Source organism: Puma concolor, chromosome D1, assembly GCF_028749965.1.
Source record: "Puma concolor isolate L17-30 chromosome D1, mPumCon1.1.hap2, whole genome shotgun sequence".
Lineage (NCBI taxonomy): Eukaryota > Metazoa > Chordata > Mammalia > Carnivora > Felidae > Puma > Puma concolor.
In genome coordinates, this window is record NC_141676.1 from 38,205,546 (window position 1) to 38,225,739 (window position 20,194).

At 36.6% G+C, this 20,194-nt stretch overlaps 1 protein-coding gene across 5 annotated transcripts in view; it reads right to left on the minus strand.

Annotated features, from left to right (window-relative positions):
- ANO5 (anoctamin 5) overlaps nucleotides 1–20,194 on the minus strand; it is a 96,552-nt gene that overhangs the window by 61,674 nt on the left and 14,684 nt on the right. For 2 of the 5 annotated variants that reach the window (XM_086677811.1, XM_025928406.2), the window contains exons 3-7: nucleotides 18,642–18,692; nucleotides 10,254–10,295; nucleotides 7,195–7,308; nucleotides 4,175–4,243; nucleotides 2,584–2,868 (exon numbers count right to left, since the gene is read on the minus strand). In XM_086677811.1, the coding sequence (XP_086533937.1) occupies nucleotides 2,584–2,868; nucleotides 4,175–4,243; nucleotides 7,195–7,308; nucleotides 10,254–10,295; nucleotides 18,642–18,692 (561 nt within the window). The remainder of the gene's footprint in view (nucleotides 1–2,583; nucleotides 2,869–4,174; nucleotides 4,244–7,194; nucleotides 7,309–10,253; nucleotides 10,296–18,641; nucleotides 18,693–20,194) is intronic. The other 3 variants (XM_086677812.1, XM_086677810.1, XM_086677809.1) reach the window with 3 other exon arrangements.

Below are 20,194 nucleotides of genomic sequence, written 5' to 3' on the forward strand. Positions count from 1 at the left end.
GAGCAAAAGAAACCATTAGAAAAAGGAAGCAAGAAGTAGGAAAAGATCAGTAAACATATATAATGAACAAAGGGCTCATAAAAGGAATATATAAACAATTCCTACCAATCAACAAGTAAAGAAAAGACCTAATTGAAAAACAGACAAAAGACTTTAGCAGGGACTTCATAAAAGCGCATATCTAAATAAGCAATAAACATATACAAGGAGAATCAATCCCATTTATATCAGTGAAAGGCAAATTAAAACCATAATGACGGAGGCGCCTGGGTAGCTCGGTTGAGCGTCGACTTTTGATGTCAGCTCAGGTAATGATCTCAGGGACATGAGATTGAGCACAGCATTGGGTTCTGCACTGAGTGTGGAGCCTGCTTAAGATTCTCTCTCCCTCTGTTCCTCTCCCCCACTCACATGCTCGCTCGCTCTCTCTCAACAAAACAAAACAACCATCATGACACATACACAAATAAATTTCAAAACCAAGTAATGAAAATGAATGCACAATAACTCATATAAGAGCTAAATTAATCACACAAATAAATGTTAAGCCAAAGAAGCCATACTCAAAAAAGAATATATACGGCATGATTCCGTTTTTGTGAAGTGTAAAAACAGTGTAATCTTTGCTGTTGGAAGTTAAAGCCCACCTCTACTGAGGATGATGGAATAGTGATTGGAAGGAGGCAGCAGGGTCTCTGGGGGGCTAGCAAAGTCTTCTCCTTGATATGGGTGGTGGTTACATGGCCGTGTTTGTTTTGTGTTGTTTCAGTGTGCTGTACATTTATGATTTGTGGGCCTATCTCTATTCATGTTATGCTACAATTACAAAAGAAAGAAAAAGAAAGCTTTGTAAATACTAGTGTCAAGAATGCTATGGAGCACTGAGCACTCCATCTGTTGTTACTAGGACTCTAAATTAGTACATCTTTTTGTCAAGAGTGATAGTGTAATATAAATATTTTTTAATGTTTATCTTTTTTTATTTTGAGAGAGAGAGAGAGCGAGCGAGCAGGGGAAGGGCAGAGAGAGGAAGGGAGAGAATCCCAAGTAGGCTCCTTGCTGTCAACACAGCCTAATGCAGGGCTTTGATCCCATAAACCATGAGATTGTGACTTCAGCTGAAATCAAGAGTCATATGCTTAACTGACTGAGCCACCCAGGTGCCCCATGTAATATAAAATTTTAAATTATTAAATTATTAAAATTGTTGTGTTTTAATGTTGAATTAATCTAAGGTATTGGCACTCTTTACACAGAAGCAGTAAAAATAAATGGATACTAGTATTTCTATACTTAATCTAGTTCCTAATTTGGTCTGGTTCGCCGGCCTTTTGGTAGCTACTTTTTAACGTAGTAAGTCTATCTAAAGTACTTTACAATTTGCAGAGTGCTTCACACACATTCTTTCATTTGGTTTTGACAGAAATGCCAGTGTTGACCATCATTATCTCTGTTTAAAGAGAGGTTGTTTTATTTAGAGAGCAGCAGAGTTATGACTTGAAACCAGGTCTTCTGATTCCATGTCATAGGCTCTTTACTCCCTTTTTAGAGATTGCCCCTTAGGTTGTAGTTGTGGTGGTGGTGGTGGGTTTTTATTGCCGGGAAGAAAAGGGAGAAAATTTTTAGTTTGTAGGTTCATATTTTTATATGCAAATTCTAGGCATTGTATTATATGTCATATTCCTGTCCGTGAATTAAAAAAAAAAATGAGAAACTACAAAAAATGATGATTTCAAAATCCTTAGTCACTGAAGAGTGCTGAACCTAAAAGAAATAAGTCTCAAGTTGGGAAAGGCAGTAAGTGATCATTAAGACCCTGGTGATCACATTAGTAGGCAACAGGGAGGAGGGTCAGAGCAAAAAGGAACATTACTTTCTTCCCCCGCTCAAGTCAGGTCAATAATAATAATAACACCTAACACTTCCTGAGCACCTAGTATATTCCAGGTATCGAAGCCTTTCATACCTTAACTCATTTAATTTTCTAGGCAAACCTAGACTTTATTCCTATCTTAACATGAAGAAGCAGTGACTCAGAAAGCATGATTCTTTACAGAGAGGCTCTTCATAGGAAACTTAAAGGTCTTATTGACTACAAATGGGGAGGAAATATTATCCATGATTGAAAATGGTTTTAAGTGAAAGGAAAAAGTTTTGAGGTTTCTCAAATGCTATCGATATACAAAGAAAATTTAAAATTCCATTTCCATTTGGAATGACCAATATTCCTCCTGCTATGTACTGAATTTATAAAACCACTCTAAGATTATAAAACCATTTTGCAAAGAACCAATAAAACCGAAGCTCTGGCTCTTCGTTAAGAACTTTTCCCGATATTGCACAAAGCATCCGTCTTGACTGTGCCCACACTGTCACCCTTTCACGTGTAAACAACAGTTTGAGAAGTCGGTAGGTGAACAGGTTTAAGCAGTCCAGGTGGACCTTCGAACCTGCTCAGTAGCACCCAGTACTTATCAAAATGTATGCACAAACCCGGTGCAGACATAGCATTGATGTATACTAGCACGTGCAGATACACAAGCCTCACTTGAAGGGATGTGCTCAAAGGTCTTCTCTACCTACAATTCTGTTTCTTGATGAGGACGGAAAGAAGCTTGATTTGTCTTCAATGAGGAAGAGTTCCTGCCGATGTCTGGTGAATTGGGCAGTGAAATATTCAGGATGAGGGTGCTTCACATTCTTTGGGAGCTTCAGAGGCTCAAGCATACAGCTGAATGGGATATTCTCGGGCAGAGGAATATCGCTCTCCTTAATAGGCATCTTGATTCCCAACACTTCAGCATAAGTAACTAGGACCTCCCAAGGGGCATGGATCTTGACAAAATACGTCTTTCCATCTTCAGAGTTCTGTAGAAAAAGAAGGCAAAGATAACAGGAAGCATACCGATTTACTTGTTACCGAACTGAGTAAAGACACAAAATTTTATGACAACTCGAACAAATCACAGATGTCACAGCACTTTCAATTTATTGAAACTTTTCAGCAAAATTTTCAGAGGAACAAATGCTCAAAACGTGTATCTGTATTATTATACTTACATATATGTATGTATCTATATGTATACATGGTGTGTGTGTGTGTGTGTGTGTGTGTGTGTGAGTGTGTGTGTGCGCATGTGTGTGATAGAGACAAAGAATATTTTTAACAATAAAATTCAGGGGGTGCCTGGATGGCTCAGTTGGTTAAGCGTCCGACTTCAGCTCCAGTCATGATCTCACAGTTCGTGAGTTCAGGCCCCACATTGGGCTCTGTGCTGACAGTGTGGAGCCTGTTTTGGATTCTCTCTCTCCCTCTCTCTCTGCCCTTCCCCTGCTTGTGCACACTCTCTTGTTCTCCCTCCTGCTCTTTCTCAATAATAATAATAATAATAATAATAATAATAATAAGCTTAAACAATTAAAAAAACATTTTGAAGGAAATTCTAGAAAACCAATAGATGGCAAGACATTAAAAATAAATAAATAAAAGAATTTGCCATATTCATGAGCAAAGAAAGTTGTCTTGGCTTAAGTAGTGGGTATGCAGATGATGGCCAGGTTAACTAGTTAGAGTGCCAGATTACGGACAGCCTTCAAAATGAGAGATATGATTCTCAGGATCCACATAAGAGTGAAAACATATGGTATCTGTCTTTCTCTGTATGGCTTATTTCACTTAGCATAACACTCTCCAGACTATGGGAGAGGGGAAGGAAAAAAAAAAAAAAGTTAGAGAGGGAGGGAGCCAAACCTTAAGAGACTCTTAAAAAATGAGAATAAACTGAGGGTTGATGGGGGGGGTGGGAGGGAGGGGAAAGTGGGTGATGGGCATTGAGGAGGGCACCTGTTGGGATGAGTGTATGGAAACCAATTTGACAATAAATTTCATATTTAAAAAAATGAGAGATAGGAAACAAGAACCATATCTTCACTTTCTTTGTATCCTGAATGGAATTATGTCTATTTTTTTCAGTGTCTGCTCATTGTCTTATATTCATATCCTTGACCTACTTCTTTACCAGGAAGACCATATGCCCTACCATCCAGATAACAGTAGCCAAAAAAACTATTGTATTGCTCTCAAACACAAAGTCTATTTGGTCAAAGGCCGTAACAGAAGAAAACAATTGCTTAAAACACCAAGACTCTGGTACAAATTAACAGCTACACTTACCCTTTTGTCTTCAATTTCCAACTCAAGACCTGTTTTTCTGAGATTTTGTTCAAATTCTTTTCTCCTTTCCTAAGGGAAAAAAAAAATTGGTAGAATTATACAGAACACTTTTATTTGCCCCGTGATAAACAGACTCATTATTCCAGATGGTGCTCTGCCCCTCCCATGCTTGTATATAAAAGTCCTTTATACATTACCCCCATCTCAGCACCATGTCCTGCTTTTCGTCTGTACTAAAATTCACAATATAACTATAAAAATCCAAAATATTTAGGAATAATTTCCAGGAAATGTGCAGGACTGCTATCTGAAAGTATGTATAGAACTTTACTAAATAACAGTTTAAAAAACTAGATAAATAGAGAGACCTGTCATGCCCTTGGTCGGAAAGACTCGGTATTAGAAACACATCAACACTCTTAAAAAGAAAGGATATATTTAATTCAAATTTAAGCCAAAGTATCATTGTGAGTTTTTATTTTGATTTTATCTTTTGAGAGAGAGAGAGGAGAGAGTGTGTGTGTGAGCAGGGGAAAGGGGCAGAGGAAGAAAGAGAGAGAGAGAGAGAGAGAGAGAGAGGGAGAGAATCCCAAGCAGACCCCATGCTCAGCGTGGAGTCCAACACAGGGCTTGATCTCACAACTACTGAGATCATGACCTGAGCCGAAATCAAGAGTAGGCCGCTCAACCGTCTAAGCCACCCACATGCCCCTCATTATAACTTTCTAATGCTGAAGAAAAGAATAGCTTCACTTAGAAAAAAAATAAATTAATTAATTTAATTAAATTAGATTAAGTTAAAACAATCATTACTTGTGGGCTTTAAAAGAATGCACTGATTGTTGAAATTTTTTTTTTGGCTTTCATTATTACCTAAGTCTGAAGAATTTTATAGTAAATGAAATTTTAAAATATTTTATTATGGTATTATAGAATGCCTATCTTCAAATGGATAGGTCTACCTTGATATATCTTAAAGTTTACAAGAAAGAGTAAAAGATAATTTAAGGTGTTTTTCCCCTACTTCCAAAGTTTGCCACATATGAGCACAGGCCTATGACAGTGGTACAGAATTTCCTTTCATAATTGCCCTTCTTTCACATTACCAGAGGGAGGCAGACTGCAAACTTCCAGAAAACCAAAAAAAAAAAAAAAAAAAAAAAGGACTTAGGCATTCAAATTACTGTTATCTCTTATCAGAACTGAGAAAGTGAACCACTCTTTTCATTATAGTAACAAATGCTTTTGCAAGTAACATGACTGCCAAAACTGAAGAGCTAATAGGATTACTAGGTGATGGGTCATTAAACACTACTTTTATGATACATCACTGTAATTTGGGGATATAACTCAGGTGTCTAAAAAAGATTAAAACTGCATAAACGATAATCTTTCTATTCCAATCTACTCATTTATCTGAACAAGCTTAATTGACACAGCCATAAAAAAACAAGAGAGGGGTATAGTTGAACCTGAACCACATCATTCTAGGAAAAACTCTAATTCATTCAAAAATATTTTCGCAGTTATCAATAATGACAAGTTCTAGGGAAGTGAATGGCTGAGCAAGAAACTAAGATAAATGGAAAGGGGAGTTCAAGGAAGAGAGCCAGGATGCTAGAATAGTCACTGGGGCGCCTGGGTGGCTCAGTCAGCTAAGAGTCTGACTTCGGCTCAGGTCATGAACTTGCTTTTGTGAGTTCAAGCCCCACGTTGGCTCTGTGCTGACAGCTCAGAACCTGGAAACTGCTTCAGAATCTGCATCTCCCTCTCTCTCTGCTCCTCCCCTTCTCGTGCTCTGTCTCTCTCTCTCTCTCTCTCTCTCTCAAAAATAAACACAGATTTTAAAAAAATTTTGTAAATAAAATAGTCATCGATGTATGAATTGCAATAATCAATAATTTAAGGAGTATTGGTGAAGAGAATGATAATGAACCAAGGGCTCAAACTGTTGAGAAATGAAAGGAAGACCCAGGGACACATTAATGACAGCAGTAAAGCAGGGCAATAATTAATGTGAGAAGAATAAAAGCTCAGGAATTTTAGGGATGAGGTAGGGAGAGCTGCCTGTAATCAACAATGAGATACAAGGAGGGCGGAGCAGGCATTTGCCCATCTCCAGAAAAAGGCAACCATCACCTGAGAGGACTCTTGGAGAATGCAGGGAACTCAGTGAAGAGCCCAGTTACAGGCGGACATTCAGAGAAAAAGAAAATGATGACAAATGAGTGAATTTCAGGGGCTTGATGGAAGGGTTTCCAGGGAAAGTGTGGAAGAAAGGGACAGGGTCTTATGGGGATAATATCTGTTGTTCTTTTATGTTTATTTTATATGACATTTATTTCCTAGATAAGGATGTTAGTAAATGTGTGTGTACACACTTACACATATGGATTAATGTATTAATTCATTATTTCAAATATAATTATTTCTTGAGCATCCACTATGCTGCAACCACACTGTTTTAGGCATTTGGGTACACAGCAGTGAACAGGACAAAGTCCTTGGTCTCATGAACTTAATTTAGGGTGTTGGACACACAGCAAACAAGTTAAACAACATATACACAAGTTCAGAAAGTGATGGGTTATAATGAAAAGAAAACAGGATAAGGAATAGAGCACAATGTGGAGGACATTTCAGATGGCCTGGATTAGCCATACATTTTCAAAGTGAAAATAAATATTATATTCAGACACACACCTCAAATTTTGGAGGTCACGTTTAATATTGTGGAGCTATGTAAACAATATACATACTCCCAGTCACTCGGGAGAAGAAAAAGAAGGTAGTGTTCAAGATGTCCAAAAAAAAAAAAAAAAACCCAAAAAACAAATTGACTTTACACATCCAATCCAATCCATTATTAGGCCTGTTTTCTAATCTCCCTCAGTCTTAGCTTTCAATAACACTTCAGAGGCCTCTGACCTCTACAGCTTAATTCAATGGGAACAACCCTGATGAGCTACAGGAAGTGTTTCTTTTAAGGATTCCCAGTTTCTCTTCCCTCAAGTACTTACCGCCTTGGGGTCTGCTTCTTTCTTTAAATCATCAACATAGGAGAGCACAAAATCAATTTGCCTAATCCCATCTCGGAAGAAGATAGAATCTTTGCTTTGTTCATCTTTTTTAAACTGTAGGAGACAGAAATGACACAACTTTCCAGTTGTATTTTCAAATGGCAAAAACATGAAACGAATTAGCTGACATTTGGTCTAATTTGTTTCAATCCTGAATTGGCGGGTAAAGACAAATAGCCAGAGTTTTCACCAACAGAAGATTATGCTCATTTCGGAAAGTGAACTTCCATAGGGAAGATATATACATATACCAGGAAGGCTCAAGATGAAGGTAAGCATTTAACTACATGCACACACAACAAAAATGGTGCAATTATACCAATGTATAAAATGAACACATGGATACATGGATCCCAAAATGCATATTCGGAGAGAGACTTGTTAGCTTCATTAAATAACATGCCAATGAGTCGGACAAATAATTCATGTTCACGCACTGCTTTGGGGTGGAATTAATTACCGACCAATTAATGAATCTCATTCTAAGAAAATTAACTTATGACTAATGCTTCTCTGTTTTCATAAAATTGCCACTTTCTAATTCAACTTCTGAAGGGTTAAAGTAAAATCAAAGTGCAGTTAAAAATCAGAAAGCAGATAGCTTGCCAGCTGGGTTTACTGCACGTAAATGCTCATGCAGATCTCCTTTCAATTCTGATCCCTACGTGAGCCCGAGTCCATCTTTGGTTAAAATCGGATGTTATCAATTCTCTCAGTGGAATAGTCAAACTGACAAATTCAGCATTCACATGTTGTATATTTCATCAATTCCTTTCCTTTCAGAACTACAAAAACACTAGAGAGCTTTAGAAGAAGAGATTTCACGTTTGACTGATGTGGCCTTCCTCAGAGTTTATAAGTAATGTGTAATACGTAATATTTCAAATAGCCCAGATATATCTAATACTTAGACTGACGCAAACAAATGATGTAGTGGATGTTAGTGATCTCTCTAACCCTGTGACGCAGTTATAACTTAACACTGGCAACTTTCCAATTGCTTCCGCTAACCTGTGAATGGAGAAAGGGATGTTTTGTTTTTGTAACTGCTATTTGTGTTAGTTTATGAGTTTCTGTTATGGTATTCTATGCTGTTTTTCACCCAACTCAAGCCAGGGAGACTTCCCCTAAAAAAGAATGGATGTACAATAGTCATGTATAATAAGACAAAAATCTCATGTTTGAAGTGTGTTCTATGAAAAATAGAACTGTATTTTATCTATGTGAAGGCATAGCTGATATGTTTCAGGAAGAAGTAGCTCCTAATGCACAGAAAGAAACGAGTGGGAAAATGAGCAAAAAAACAAAACACATCCAGGGAGTCTAGACAGTAAATATAGAAAATAGTAATTCAAATACTATGTCTGAGTTCTCTGCATCTAACCAAAAGATGCATAATCATCTCCTTTTGCCTAAAACAAAGTAAAAGAACCTGAGAAAACTCAAACTATTTTCCTGTTACCCCTTGATTTACAACTCACTACAAAAAGAAAAAGGAAACAAAATAAAAAAAAAAGTCATTTGAGCTCTTGTAAATCATCGTAATATTAACATAGTTTGTGAAATTCACCAAAACTCATGGACTTGGGGCAGGAAATAAAAGACTAATTAGACTAAATATAATCAAAGCAAAAAATTAGAGGTAAAAATCCTAATAATCCCTTTGCTCTCAAAGCAAAATCTGTGACAGCCAAAATTTGCATGGTTTTTTAAGTAGGCTCACAGCCCAGAGATCAAGGGTTGCATGTTCCATCCACTGTGGCATCCAGGTGCCCCTGGGAGAGATTATTTTTAAAACAATATACATTTACAAGTGTTTTTATTGTTTGGGCAAACTAAATCTAAGTCCACAAAGAGAAGTTCTGATGACAGAAGTCATGCACATTGAAGTCAACAAAAAAATCACACGCAGAGTATTTGACTCTTAGTAAACAAAGTAACCCCCAAAACAATTAGTTTTCTCAGTGTTCAGTCAAAATGGGTATATATACTTCTGAAAGCCAGATGCTACCTAGGAAAACCCAAACTTCTCTCATTATGCTGTGTCCTAATATAAAGAGTAAATTGTTTAAAAACATGGAGAAATCGGCTTGCCTGGGTGGCTCAGTCGGTTAAGTATCAACTTCAGCTCAGGTCATGATCTCATGGTTCATGAGTTTGAGCCCCACATCAGGCTCTCTGCTGACAGCTCAGAGCCCACTTCCTAAATTCTTTCCCCCACCCTCTCCGCGCCTACCCCGCTCTCTCTCCCTCTCAAAAATAAACAAACATTTTAAAACAGATGGAGAAATCACTGGCAACCTTGTAGATCACCATGACGTACCTGTCTTAGTACTGTTAACAAAAAACTGATTGAAGCAAATGAGGGGAGAAAAACTTGATAACTCTGTTACATATAACTGAAGGCTATTAAAAAACATCATTCTTTTGTTTTGCTCAAGGCATGACATAAAGATAACATTTTGCCATGTGTGTAAGTGTCTGTGTTTATATTTGATTTGCTCTTAGAAATTCCAGTGTATAATGGGTGAACATCTGGGTGGATTTTCTTTGAATGAGGTAAGTTATTCTGAGGTTCCTAGTCCAGGATTCCCACTAGGAGTTCATAAATTCTAAAGCTGTAGGTAAATTGTCTGTATATGTGTGTATATGTATGTAATATATATGTGTGTTTATATGCAAATATAAAAAATATATTATATATCAAATATATACATTACATATATGTAATATATATCTATACACAGCAAATATATATAATATATATAAATTATATGTATATAGATAGACACACGTATACATTTTTTAGAAAGAGCATCTACAGCTTTAATCAGATCCAAACAGAATTAAGAATCACCATTCTAAAATCTCAATTGCCTGGAGACTGGGAATCAGTGACAAAGTCCCCACAAATCAATAGTATACACTGGAATAAAAAGGACTGGGGCTACTACTGCAGCCATCCAAAGCGTAAGCAGCAGCATTCAGCGCTTTTTTACCAAAAGACGTCGCTTCAGGAACAAATTGTATCGCTTTGCAGACTGTGAAACAATCAACAGAAAGTTAGCAAATCCTGCCAGAGTAAAGAAAAGATTTCCAAAAAACAGACACACAAAGACACAAATCTTCAGTATGATTACTCAGGGGTGTGTGTGTGTGTGTGTGTGTGTGTGTGTGTGTGTGTGTGTGTGATATCTACAGTTGCAGGGTGGGAGAAGCTGGCAAGAAGGAAAGAAGAACGAATACAGGAAGAAAACAATGAAGAATAAAGGAAAGGGGAATAAAAGAGACATCAAAGTAAATTTCCCTAAGTTCTTTATACCGTAACGTTAAGTGGGAACTGAATTAAGGAAGAAAGGAGAGAGAAAAAAAATAATGAAGGAAAACATGAGAAAAAGGGAAATGTAAAGTAAAATATGTAATCAGTTAAGTATGCCCATATACATCAGGAGAAGAAAATTACTACTAAAATTACTACAATTATACTGTATGGTATAGAAGGTTCACCTAATAGCAGACGATATTTCACAGCCTCCCAAAATACTGGGGGAAGGAAAGGGGAGCTCATTCAGTTAAACGCTAAGCTGTCTTCAATCTTCAGTTACGGTGACCATTATTTTTAAGACACCCAAGGCAAGTACCGAAAAACATCTGGGAAAATCAATAATACTTGAAAGAAAACCAAATAATGCCACAAAAAGGCAAGTACTGTGCGTGTTTTATACTATAATCAAATGATAAATAACCTAATAAAATTATCAATTAAAAGTTTTAGTTCCTGGGGCGCCTGGGTGGCGCAGTCGGTTAAGCGTCTGACTTCAGCCAGGTCACGATCTCGCGGTCCGTGAGTTCGAGCCCCGCGTCGGGCTCTGGGCTGATGGCTCAGAGCCTGGAGCCTGTTTCCGATTCTGTGTCTCCCTCTCTCTCTGCCCCTCCCCCGTTCATGCTCTGTCTCTCTCTGTCCCAAAAATAAATAAACGTTGAAAAAAAAAAAAAAAGTTTTAGTTCCTGTCATGGAAAGTTTTGCTGAACCTGTTGTTTTCATAAAATAAGCTAGAGCCCTAAGCAGTGGTGACTACTGGATGAAAAATCCCTTCTCCATAACCTGAGAACCTACTCTGCATAGACGAGTTAATACTGCTGTTGCTTAGAGCAAACAGACACAAGATGGATGTTGGTCACTGCATAAAGTGTATTTTACACTGTATTTTTCTCCTGGGTTGAAATTTTTCATCTTAGCACTTTGATTTTCTTGGAATCTTTCATGAGGTCCACAAGTTACTGTTATTCTCAGATGTTTTTCCTCAGTTCATTACAGAATCATGAAGGGAAAGGAAAGAGTTATACACTAAGGGGCCAAGAAGGTCCACATTATGACTTTCATGGGTTCTGTCTGGCCTATTTGCTTTCTGTGTGCTCCTTTCTCCATTAAATTGTTTTTATCAATTTAAAAAGAAATAAATGAATATATATATTCATACACACACACACGATTATACTTATGGGGTGGTTTTTTTTTGTTTCTTTAATTTTGATTTTAAAAGAAATTAAAATTAAAACATTTCCATGGGCTTCAAAAAGTATCCTGGGTCCTAGAAGGCACTGTGCTTACTGCGCCTAAAGAATAAGTTGGCCATAGGGTCATGAATTAACTAGATACCATATATTCAAGAGCTATTAAGAGTGCAGGGTTAAAAAGTTACTTAGATGCATGCTAAAAAGCCTTCTGTAATCAATACATCTAATATCAAGTTAGTTTGCAGCTTTCCAAAATCATATGATATCTTCATGATATAAAAGCCAATGGGATCAGGGTGCCTGGGTGGCTCAGTTGGTTAAGTGTCTGACTCTTGGTTTCAGCTCAGGTCATGATTTCCCAGTTTGTGAGTCCGAGCCCTGCGTTGGGCTCTGCGCTGACAATATGCAGAACTGATTGTCTCTCTCTTCTCTGTCCCTCCCCCTCCTCGATAAATAAACTTTAAAAAAATATTTGAAAAACAAAAAAACCAATGGGATCAATACCAGCAGCTGGTTGTGAAACATACTGACTCAATATTTAATATTTTTTAAACTTGATTTTAAACATGTTAAAAGATCAATAAACCACCAAAGGATTGATTACAAAAAGATAAAATTAACATTCTACCGACTAAAATTATAGAATAGCTTTATTAAATATTTCCATCATGTGCTAAATTGTTTGCTTTTTATTAAAATATGGATAACACCTGGGGTGCCTGGGTGGCTCAGTCAGTTAAGCAGCCAACTCAGTTTTAGCTCAGGTCATGATCTCACAGTTCATGAGTTCAAGCCCCGCATTGGGTTCGGTACTAATTGTGCAGAGGCTGCTTGGGATTCTCTCTCTCACTGTCTTTGCCCCTTCTTGCACTCTCTCTCTCTCAAAATAAATTTAAAAAAAATAACATAAATAAATAAATAAATAAATAAATAAATAAATAAACATAAATACAATGTGGGCAACGCTGAAAGTAATGAATAGGTATTTTTATAATCATTGCTATTTCCTTGTTATCTTAGTAACTATTTGGTGTATTTATTTCTGGTTTTCTCTAAGCACTGACTGAGTTTTTTAGTATAGTAAATCATTAATTTTAATATACATTTTCTTGCCTTTTTCATAATACTACAATATTAAAATAAATTTTCATATATTATAAACTTTTTGTAAAAACAGTTTTCTCCATGTAATTTCAATTCATTAAATGTAAACTAATTTTGGGGCGCCTGGGTGGTTCAGTCAGTTGAGCATCCGACTTCGGCTCAGGTCATGATCTCACGGTCTGTGGGTTCGAGCCCCGTGTCAGGCTCTGTGTTGACAGCTCAGAGCCTGGAGCCTGCTTCAGATTCTGTGTCTCCCTCTCTCTCTGCCCCTCCCCCGCTCATACTCTGTCTCTCTCTGTCAAAACTAAATAAACATTAAAAATTTTTTTAAATTATTTGTAAGAAGACACTTTAGAGTCCTTTCTTTAGGAAGAGAGTTGATCACCTATATTATTATGCCACATAGTAGGGGGTGTCAATAGCATCTTCCTCTCATTATACATAATTTGTATCACACATCTGTAGTCCTCTTAATGTATTTCTTTCTTCTCGTACTCCTCCTTGGCCATTTTTGAATACCATCAACAGACCAGCCACTGACCAATATGCACACTACTTAGTGTGCTAGAGAGGGCAGCACTTCTGAGATTGCTGGCTCCAGCTCCCGTCTCAGCTACTAGATCATTGGTGAGACAGCAGGGTGGGGTGGGGGGGGGGGGGAATCCAATATCATAGACATTTCTAGAATATATATTGTAAGAGAATGAAAATCAATATAATTCATGGAGTTGTAATACCACAAGCCATTCAATGCTGTGAATTTCTAAGCAAGAAAAAGTCCAGTTGCTCGAGACTTCGATTTCACATTAAAAACTACATTAACCCTCGATGTTAAGGATGTAGATACTCAATCTACAAACTGTAAAACTTACTTACTGAGTGGACCCTACAGAAGTCCTAAATTTAAACAGAACCACAGCAATTAAACAGTAGCTAGCATATCTTGATTTCTTTGTGCCAAATACTGTGTACTCATATCTTTAATGTTATCAGGTAGATCCTGTTAATTATCAGCAAAAGGTACTAAAGACATACAACTGGCTAAGTACACAAAAGGCTGGCTAGTAAGTGCTGTGCAACCTTGAAGCCAGCAACCATAAAATAATAAAAGGAATAAAAGCCAACTACCAGCAATTTCTTAAGACACTGGTAAAATACTCCTTCTTGAAAAATATGTTTGTCTCAATCTTCAATGAATGTTGAGCTTCTATTGCATTTTAATGTTCTAGATGTAAGTTTCAATTTAGTAAATGGAAGTTAATTTGGAAAATCCCCAGTTATACGTAACCACATCTGGATAAGATTGCTTGGAGTGCGTTTCATATTCCCAGCCTCTGTGGTCTACATATTCCTGTGTTTAAACTATAGCTTCAAAATAAACAAAAACAGCCATGTAAAACTTTCCTATTTTTCTAGTTTAAAGTAGCAGATGGATTAATCAGACACAGAAATATTTGTAAATACCTGCAGTGGACCTTAAGGATGTACAGTGAAACACCAAGCTTTAAGACTGTTCCTTGAAGACCAAGCACATAGAAATCACAGAGAAACAACTAGTTATGCAGCAAAAAATTTAAGGAAATGGATATTTGCACATAGAAAGAGAATCCAATTTATGAGAACACTAGGAAAAACGACAAAAGATGACAGTCTTACATGGCCAGGAAAAAATCAAAATTTCAATGTCTGAATTTCTCAGTCAGTTTCACCAAGGAGTAGACACTCCCTTCTACAGTAATGGGATAAATAATGTCACTGTTCACTCTCATTTAGTCATTTTGTTTTTAGTTTTGCTTTTAGTTTTGGGGGGTTTTTCTGAGAAAAACTTTGGAAGTTTTTACCAAACATAATAGAATTTAAAATATCTTAAGATATTTTTAAGTAAATGAAAAGTAAAGTCACAGACTGGGAGAAAATATTTGCAATGAAAACAGCTGACAAGGGTCTCACATTCAGACCTTGACTTTTAAAAATACACAAAGATTTGAACAGATAGTTTACAGAAGAAGATATATGAATGGCCAACAAGCCCAAGAAAGGATGTGTAACGTCATCATTTATCAGGGAAATGAGAATTGAAATCACAAGATACCACTACCTTCCATTAGATTACTAAATTTGAGGGTGGAGAGGGTTCCAGTGAGGGTAGAGAGAAGTAGAACTCTCATACATTACTGGTAGGAAAGAAAAATGGTAGAACCACTCTCCAAAATAGTTCAGCCGTCTCATATAAGGTTATACATACGCTTTCATATGATCCAGAAATTTTACTCTTAGCAAATTAACCAAGATTAATTAAAATATACATCTATTCAAACTATATTATGTCTTACATGTATGTTCATAACAGCTTTACTTATAATTGTCCCCAATCAGAGAACAACATAAATATCCATCAACAGGTGAATCGATAAACAAATTTTGGCATTTCCATACATTGGAATACTATTTAGCAATAAAACAAAATAAATCAAAGAAAAAAACTATAGATATGTTCAACAAGATTCAATATATCAGTATCATTTAAGCTCTGGATGCATCTCAGCAACATTATGCTAAACAAAAGAAGCCAGACACAAAATAGCCTATAGAGTCTGATTCCATTCACATACTACTTTAGAAACAAATAAAAAACAAATCATTGGTTGCCCAGAACAGAGGTGAAACAGCAGGTAATAGAAATCTGTATCTTGACTGTTGTGGTTTGTTAAAACTCACCAAACCATACACTGAAAATAGTGTGTTTCATTGTATGTAATGTATAAAAATTTAAGATAATAATTTTTTAAAAAGTGTTTGGCTTGAACAACTAGAAGGTTGGACTGTGTGGAGCTGGAATATGAAACACTTCACCAGGGAGATTTTTTTTATGAGAAAGAAAAAAATTACATTTCAGACACAGTAATCTTGAAACATCTTTTGATATCCAAGTGCATATGACGGGAAAGCACTTGGATATTTCAGTCTTAACTTCAGGAGAGATGTCTATTGAGAAACTTAAATTTGAGAGTTTACAGTGTATCAATGGTATTTAAAGCCAGGATAGCAAATTAAATGTCTGAGCCCTGGAGTAACCATATCTAAATATATACATTGACTAATTATAAATATTATGCCATATTTATACTGACTGGTTCTGGTCCATTTATTCAAAGGTAGCTTCTGTGCCATGTAAGTTGTTAAATATCTGTAATATCATTCCTGAGGTTAAAGACCCAGACCCCTTCAGAACCTGTGAATGGCATGTATACTATTTCTAAAGCATGCCCCTAGTGTGACTTTCTAATTCCATCCATCCCTCATTAAACTCTGAATACTTATTAAATTATACCCCCAAGCACAGATGGTATTTGCTTTGGGACAAGTTTTATTAGGTATGGCTTTTCCAATTTTTCTGAATTTCTGAATTTTCCTATTTAATGGCTTTAGGGTCCTTCTAGTATCTTCTAGCAATTCAGCTAGCCTCTTAGCTAGCCACTCAACCAAATCCACTGTTCACCACTTTATTTCAAGTAAAATGTAAAATTATGTTAATTCTTCTATATTTATAGAATCATTAATAGTGTAAAAGAAAACATGTACTCTGCTGGATATTTTTGGTTCATCCCAGCAGATGCTCTCTTTAGCTCTCTACCTGGCTTTTTCTTGTGAGGATGGCTGGTATAGATATGAAAGAGCTCCCCAGACCTCTAGTTTCCCAAATATGATTAGAGAGAAGGAAGAGAGTGAGTGACTTCCTTCTGGAGGCCAGATTCAGGAAGGCTGTATCCCCCCACTGAAGGTCATTGAGCCTCTCAAGGTCTTCAGTACATGATGCTCTCTTTCTATTCCCTCAGTTCTATAGATGACAACAGACTCATGGTTACTAGATGTATACGTAGCAGGATTCTTCAGCACCCCATATTTATAAGTTTTTCATTAAGCTCTCCCCAAACTATCTTACTCTGAAAATGGCCACTAGGACCCTGATTGAAACAAATTGTTCTTTTGTGACATATCTGTGACATGAAAAGAAAAATTTCCCTGGAGAAATAGTTGATTCCAGGACTGATGCAGGGAAAGTATAAAATGAGCTGAGAGCACCTTGCAGTGCTAAAATAAAAAGTTTATTTAAGAAAGAAGCTTACTGTTTAATTTTAACAACTTATTGCTTAACCAAAGACAATGTCATCATAAAAAAAGAAATATAAATCACTTTAAAATCATTTGGAATCTCAAATTTTAATTACTAGCATATGACATAATTGGGAAAGTATTTGCAACTCATATCTCAGGCAAGGGGATAACAATAAATATGTAAACATCTCCAAAAAAAAAAAAAAAACAAAAGAAAAAAAAACTAACAGTTTGACAAGAAAATAGATACGATAAATAAACAGATTTATCCAGAAAAATAAATTAAAATGACCACCAACATAGGAAAAGGTGAATATCTCACTCATTGAGAGAAATACAAATTTAAACCACACTAAGATACATGGCAAACTGAAAGAGCTCCCAACAGCCACTAGCTATCTTACTATCAGATGGGCAAAAATTTAAACTCAAGACAACATGCTGTTGATGAGGCTGTAGGCAAATAGGTATTCTCCTACACTTGTTAGAAATGCAAAACAGAGGGGAATTTGGCTATCTATGGCAAAATAACATATGTATTTATTCTTTAATACCGAAATCCTAGCTATAAAGATAGCACTGGCCAAAATATTGTTAGACTGATTCCCTAGATATACATGATAACAATATTTGTAATAACAAAAGATTAAAAACAACTCAAATATACATCAATAAAGGGACTGAATGAATACACCATGCTAAACACCCAGAATATAATATTATGCAACATACAAATGAATGGGAATAAAATCTATGTACAAAATCGCATGAACTCTGGGTTATGTTTTTAAATCCTGAAAACCAAGGAACAGACCAGTACATATAGTATGATGCCTTTAGTGTAAACAAGCAGGAGGAATATAAATTTACACATGTATCTTTATACACACCACACACACACACACACACACACGGAAAAGTAAAGGACACCTTTTAATGTTTTAAACTTTGACATCATATGTTTCACATGATCAAAAAAAAGAAAACCTAACAAAGGTTTAATTATTTCAATTGGTCAGCCCACAACCTTCATTCTGAAAGATTAAAGATCAGTATGCTAGCAAAAAGCAAAATATCACCTATGTTAAAATTGTCAGCGTAAGAATATAACTCTATTTTCCCATGTTCCCAAACAGCATCTTTTTTTTTTTTACTAAGAAATTAGTGAAAAATTTTAAATCCCTTTACTGACCTCTTAGTTGATATTCAAATTTGATTTTTAAATAAACTATACTTCATGATTATTCTTAGGCATGTACTTACAGGTAAAAGAAATGAGGTATGAAGAGAGAATACTGAACTAGAATTCAGAAACTCAAGTTCTAGCCCAGGATCTGCCTCTTAAACATATGGATAATTTTAATCAAGTCATTAAACCTCTCAGACCCTTCATTTTTCCTCATTTGTAAGACTGAGAAATTAAAATGCAAGCAAATGGCCATGCCTTGTCATTCTCATTAATATGTCTTATGTTACTTTTTTTCCCCATAAGAAACTGTTTTTTTTCCAAAGTAATTGACCCTCAAATTTCATATATGAGGACCTGAAAAATAACTGTAACCTGGGAAACAGAGCATCTCCATCTTTGACTACAAAATAATACCCCATTTGTGTCCATGCAAGAAAGTATAGTATCGATTGATGCTTACCGCTGGTTCTTCACTGATGAGAAAGCTGGTCTCTCTGCTGCTCAGGGACTGCTAACAGTACCATGGGGAAGATATAATGCCATTAATAATAATGCAAGTGGGGAGCATATAACTTTCAACAACAAAAATCCTAGGTTCTCAATATACAAATACTAAACCTGCAATTCAGAGGACTTACAAAACATTTGAAAGTGAATGCAAAACTGTGGGTATATATGTGTATACATGTGCATGTGTGTTCATGCTCAGGTGTGCTTGCATGTGTGTGTATGTGTGTGTGTGTGTGTGTGTGTGTGTGTGTGTGTGTGTGTGTATGGAGAGAGACAGCCTGAGAGAGAGTGAAACTTTTGGAGGTAGTTTTATCAAATCATAAAAAAAAAATCTGAGATGCAAGAAATGGTTAAGAACTACTACATACAGAGAAATAACAAGGTACACCACTGTTTTAAGGATACGGAGCCCTGAACAGGACCACAATGAAAGGTAGAATCAATTGGCTATTTTAGGCCTTTCAGCATTTGTTTGGAATTATTAAAGTGAATACTTTAGGAAACGCAACACCAGAATTTCTAAGGATCTGTACTTACAACCCAAGAGAAAAGCCATCATGCATGGATATAAAGACACACAAAACACCTGTAATTAAAGCAATAGCGATGCCTCCCTTGGCATATGGTGGATTTTAAATCCTCATGTTCCACGACAGATTGCACACCACAGCATGTGCTCCTGAGACCGCTCCCCATCACTTCTCAGCAGTCTCTAGTGATTGGTAAAGCAGGGTGGCCGGGAGAGGCAGTAGCCAGCAAAAATGACCTGAAACTCATGTCTAGACTGAGAATTCATTTACCTGGCTCTTGGAAAATCACAAACAGCATCTCATTTATACCCAGGTGATGTTGGGCAGACCAGTTCTGAAAACAGGAGATATAAAGTACTATCGACATAGTTTTGAAAAATAACTGGGTTTTGCTGTTTATTTCTTTAATTTCTTTTAATGTTCATTTATTTTTGAAGGAGAGAGAGACAGAGCATGAATGGGGGGTGGGGGGGAGGGAAGGCGGGCAGAGAGAGAGGGAGACACAGAATCCAAAGCAGGACACAGGCTCTGAGCTGTCGGCACAGAGCCCAACGTGGGGCGCAAACTCACAAGCTGTGAGATCATGACCTGAGCTGAAGTTGGACGTCCAGCTGACTGAGCCACCCAGGCTCCCCTTGCTGTTTCTTTATAATGCCACAGATATAGGATGTGCAAATATTTTCTCCAGGTCTATAGCTTGTCTGCTCCTCTTAACAGGATCTTTCATAGATCAAAAGTTCTTAAATTTTAAAAAGTCCAATTTATCAATTTTTCTTTTATGGATCATGCTTTTGTGTCATGTCTAATAACTCTTCACTAAGACCTACTTTCCAAAGGTTTTCTCCTATGTTTTTCTTCAAAAAGTTTTGGGCGCCTGGGTGGCTCAGTCAGTTAAGCTTCTGACTCAGGCTCAGGTCATGATCTTGCAGTTTGTGAGCTTGAGCCCCGCCATCAGGCTCTGTGCCGACAGTTC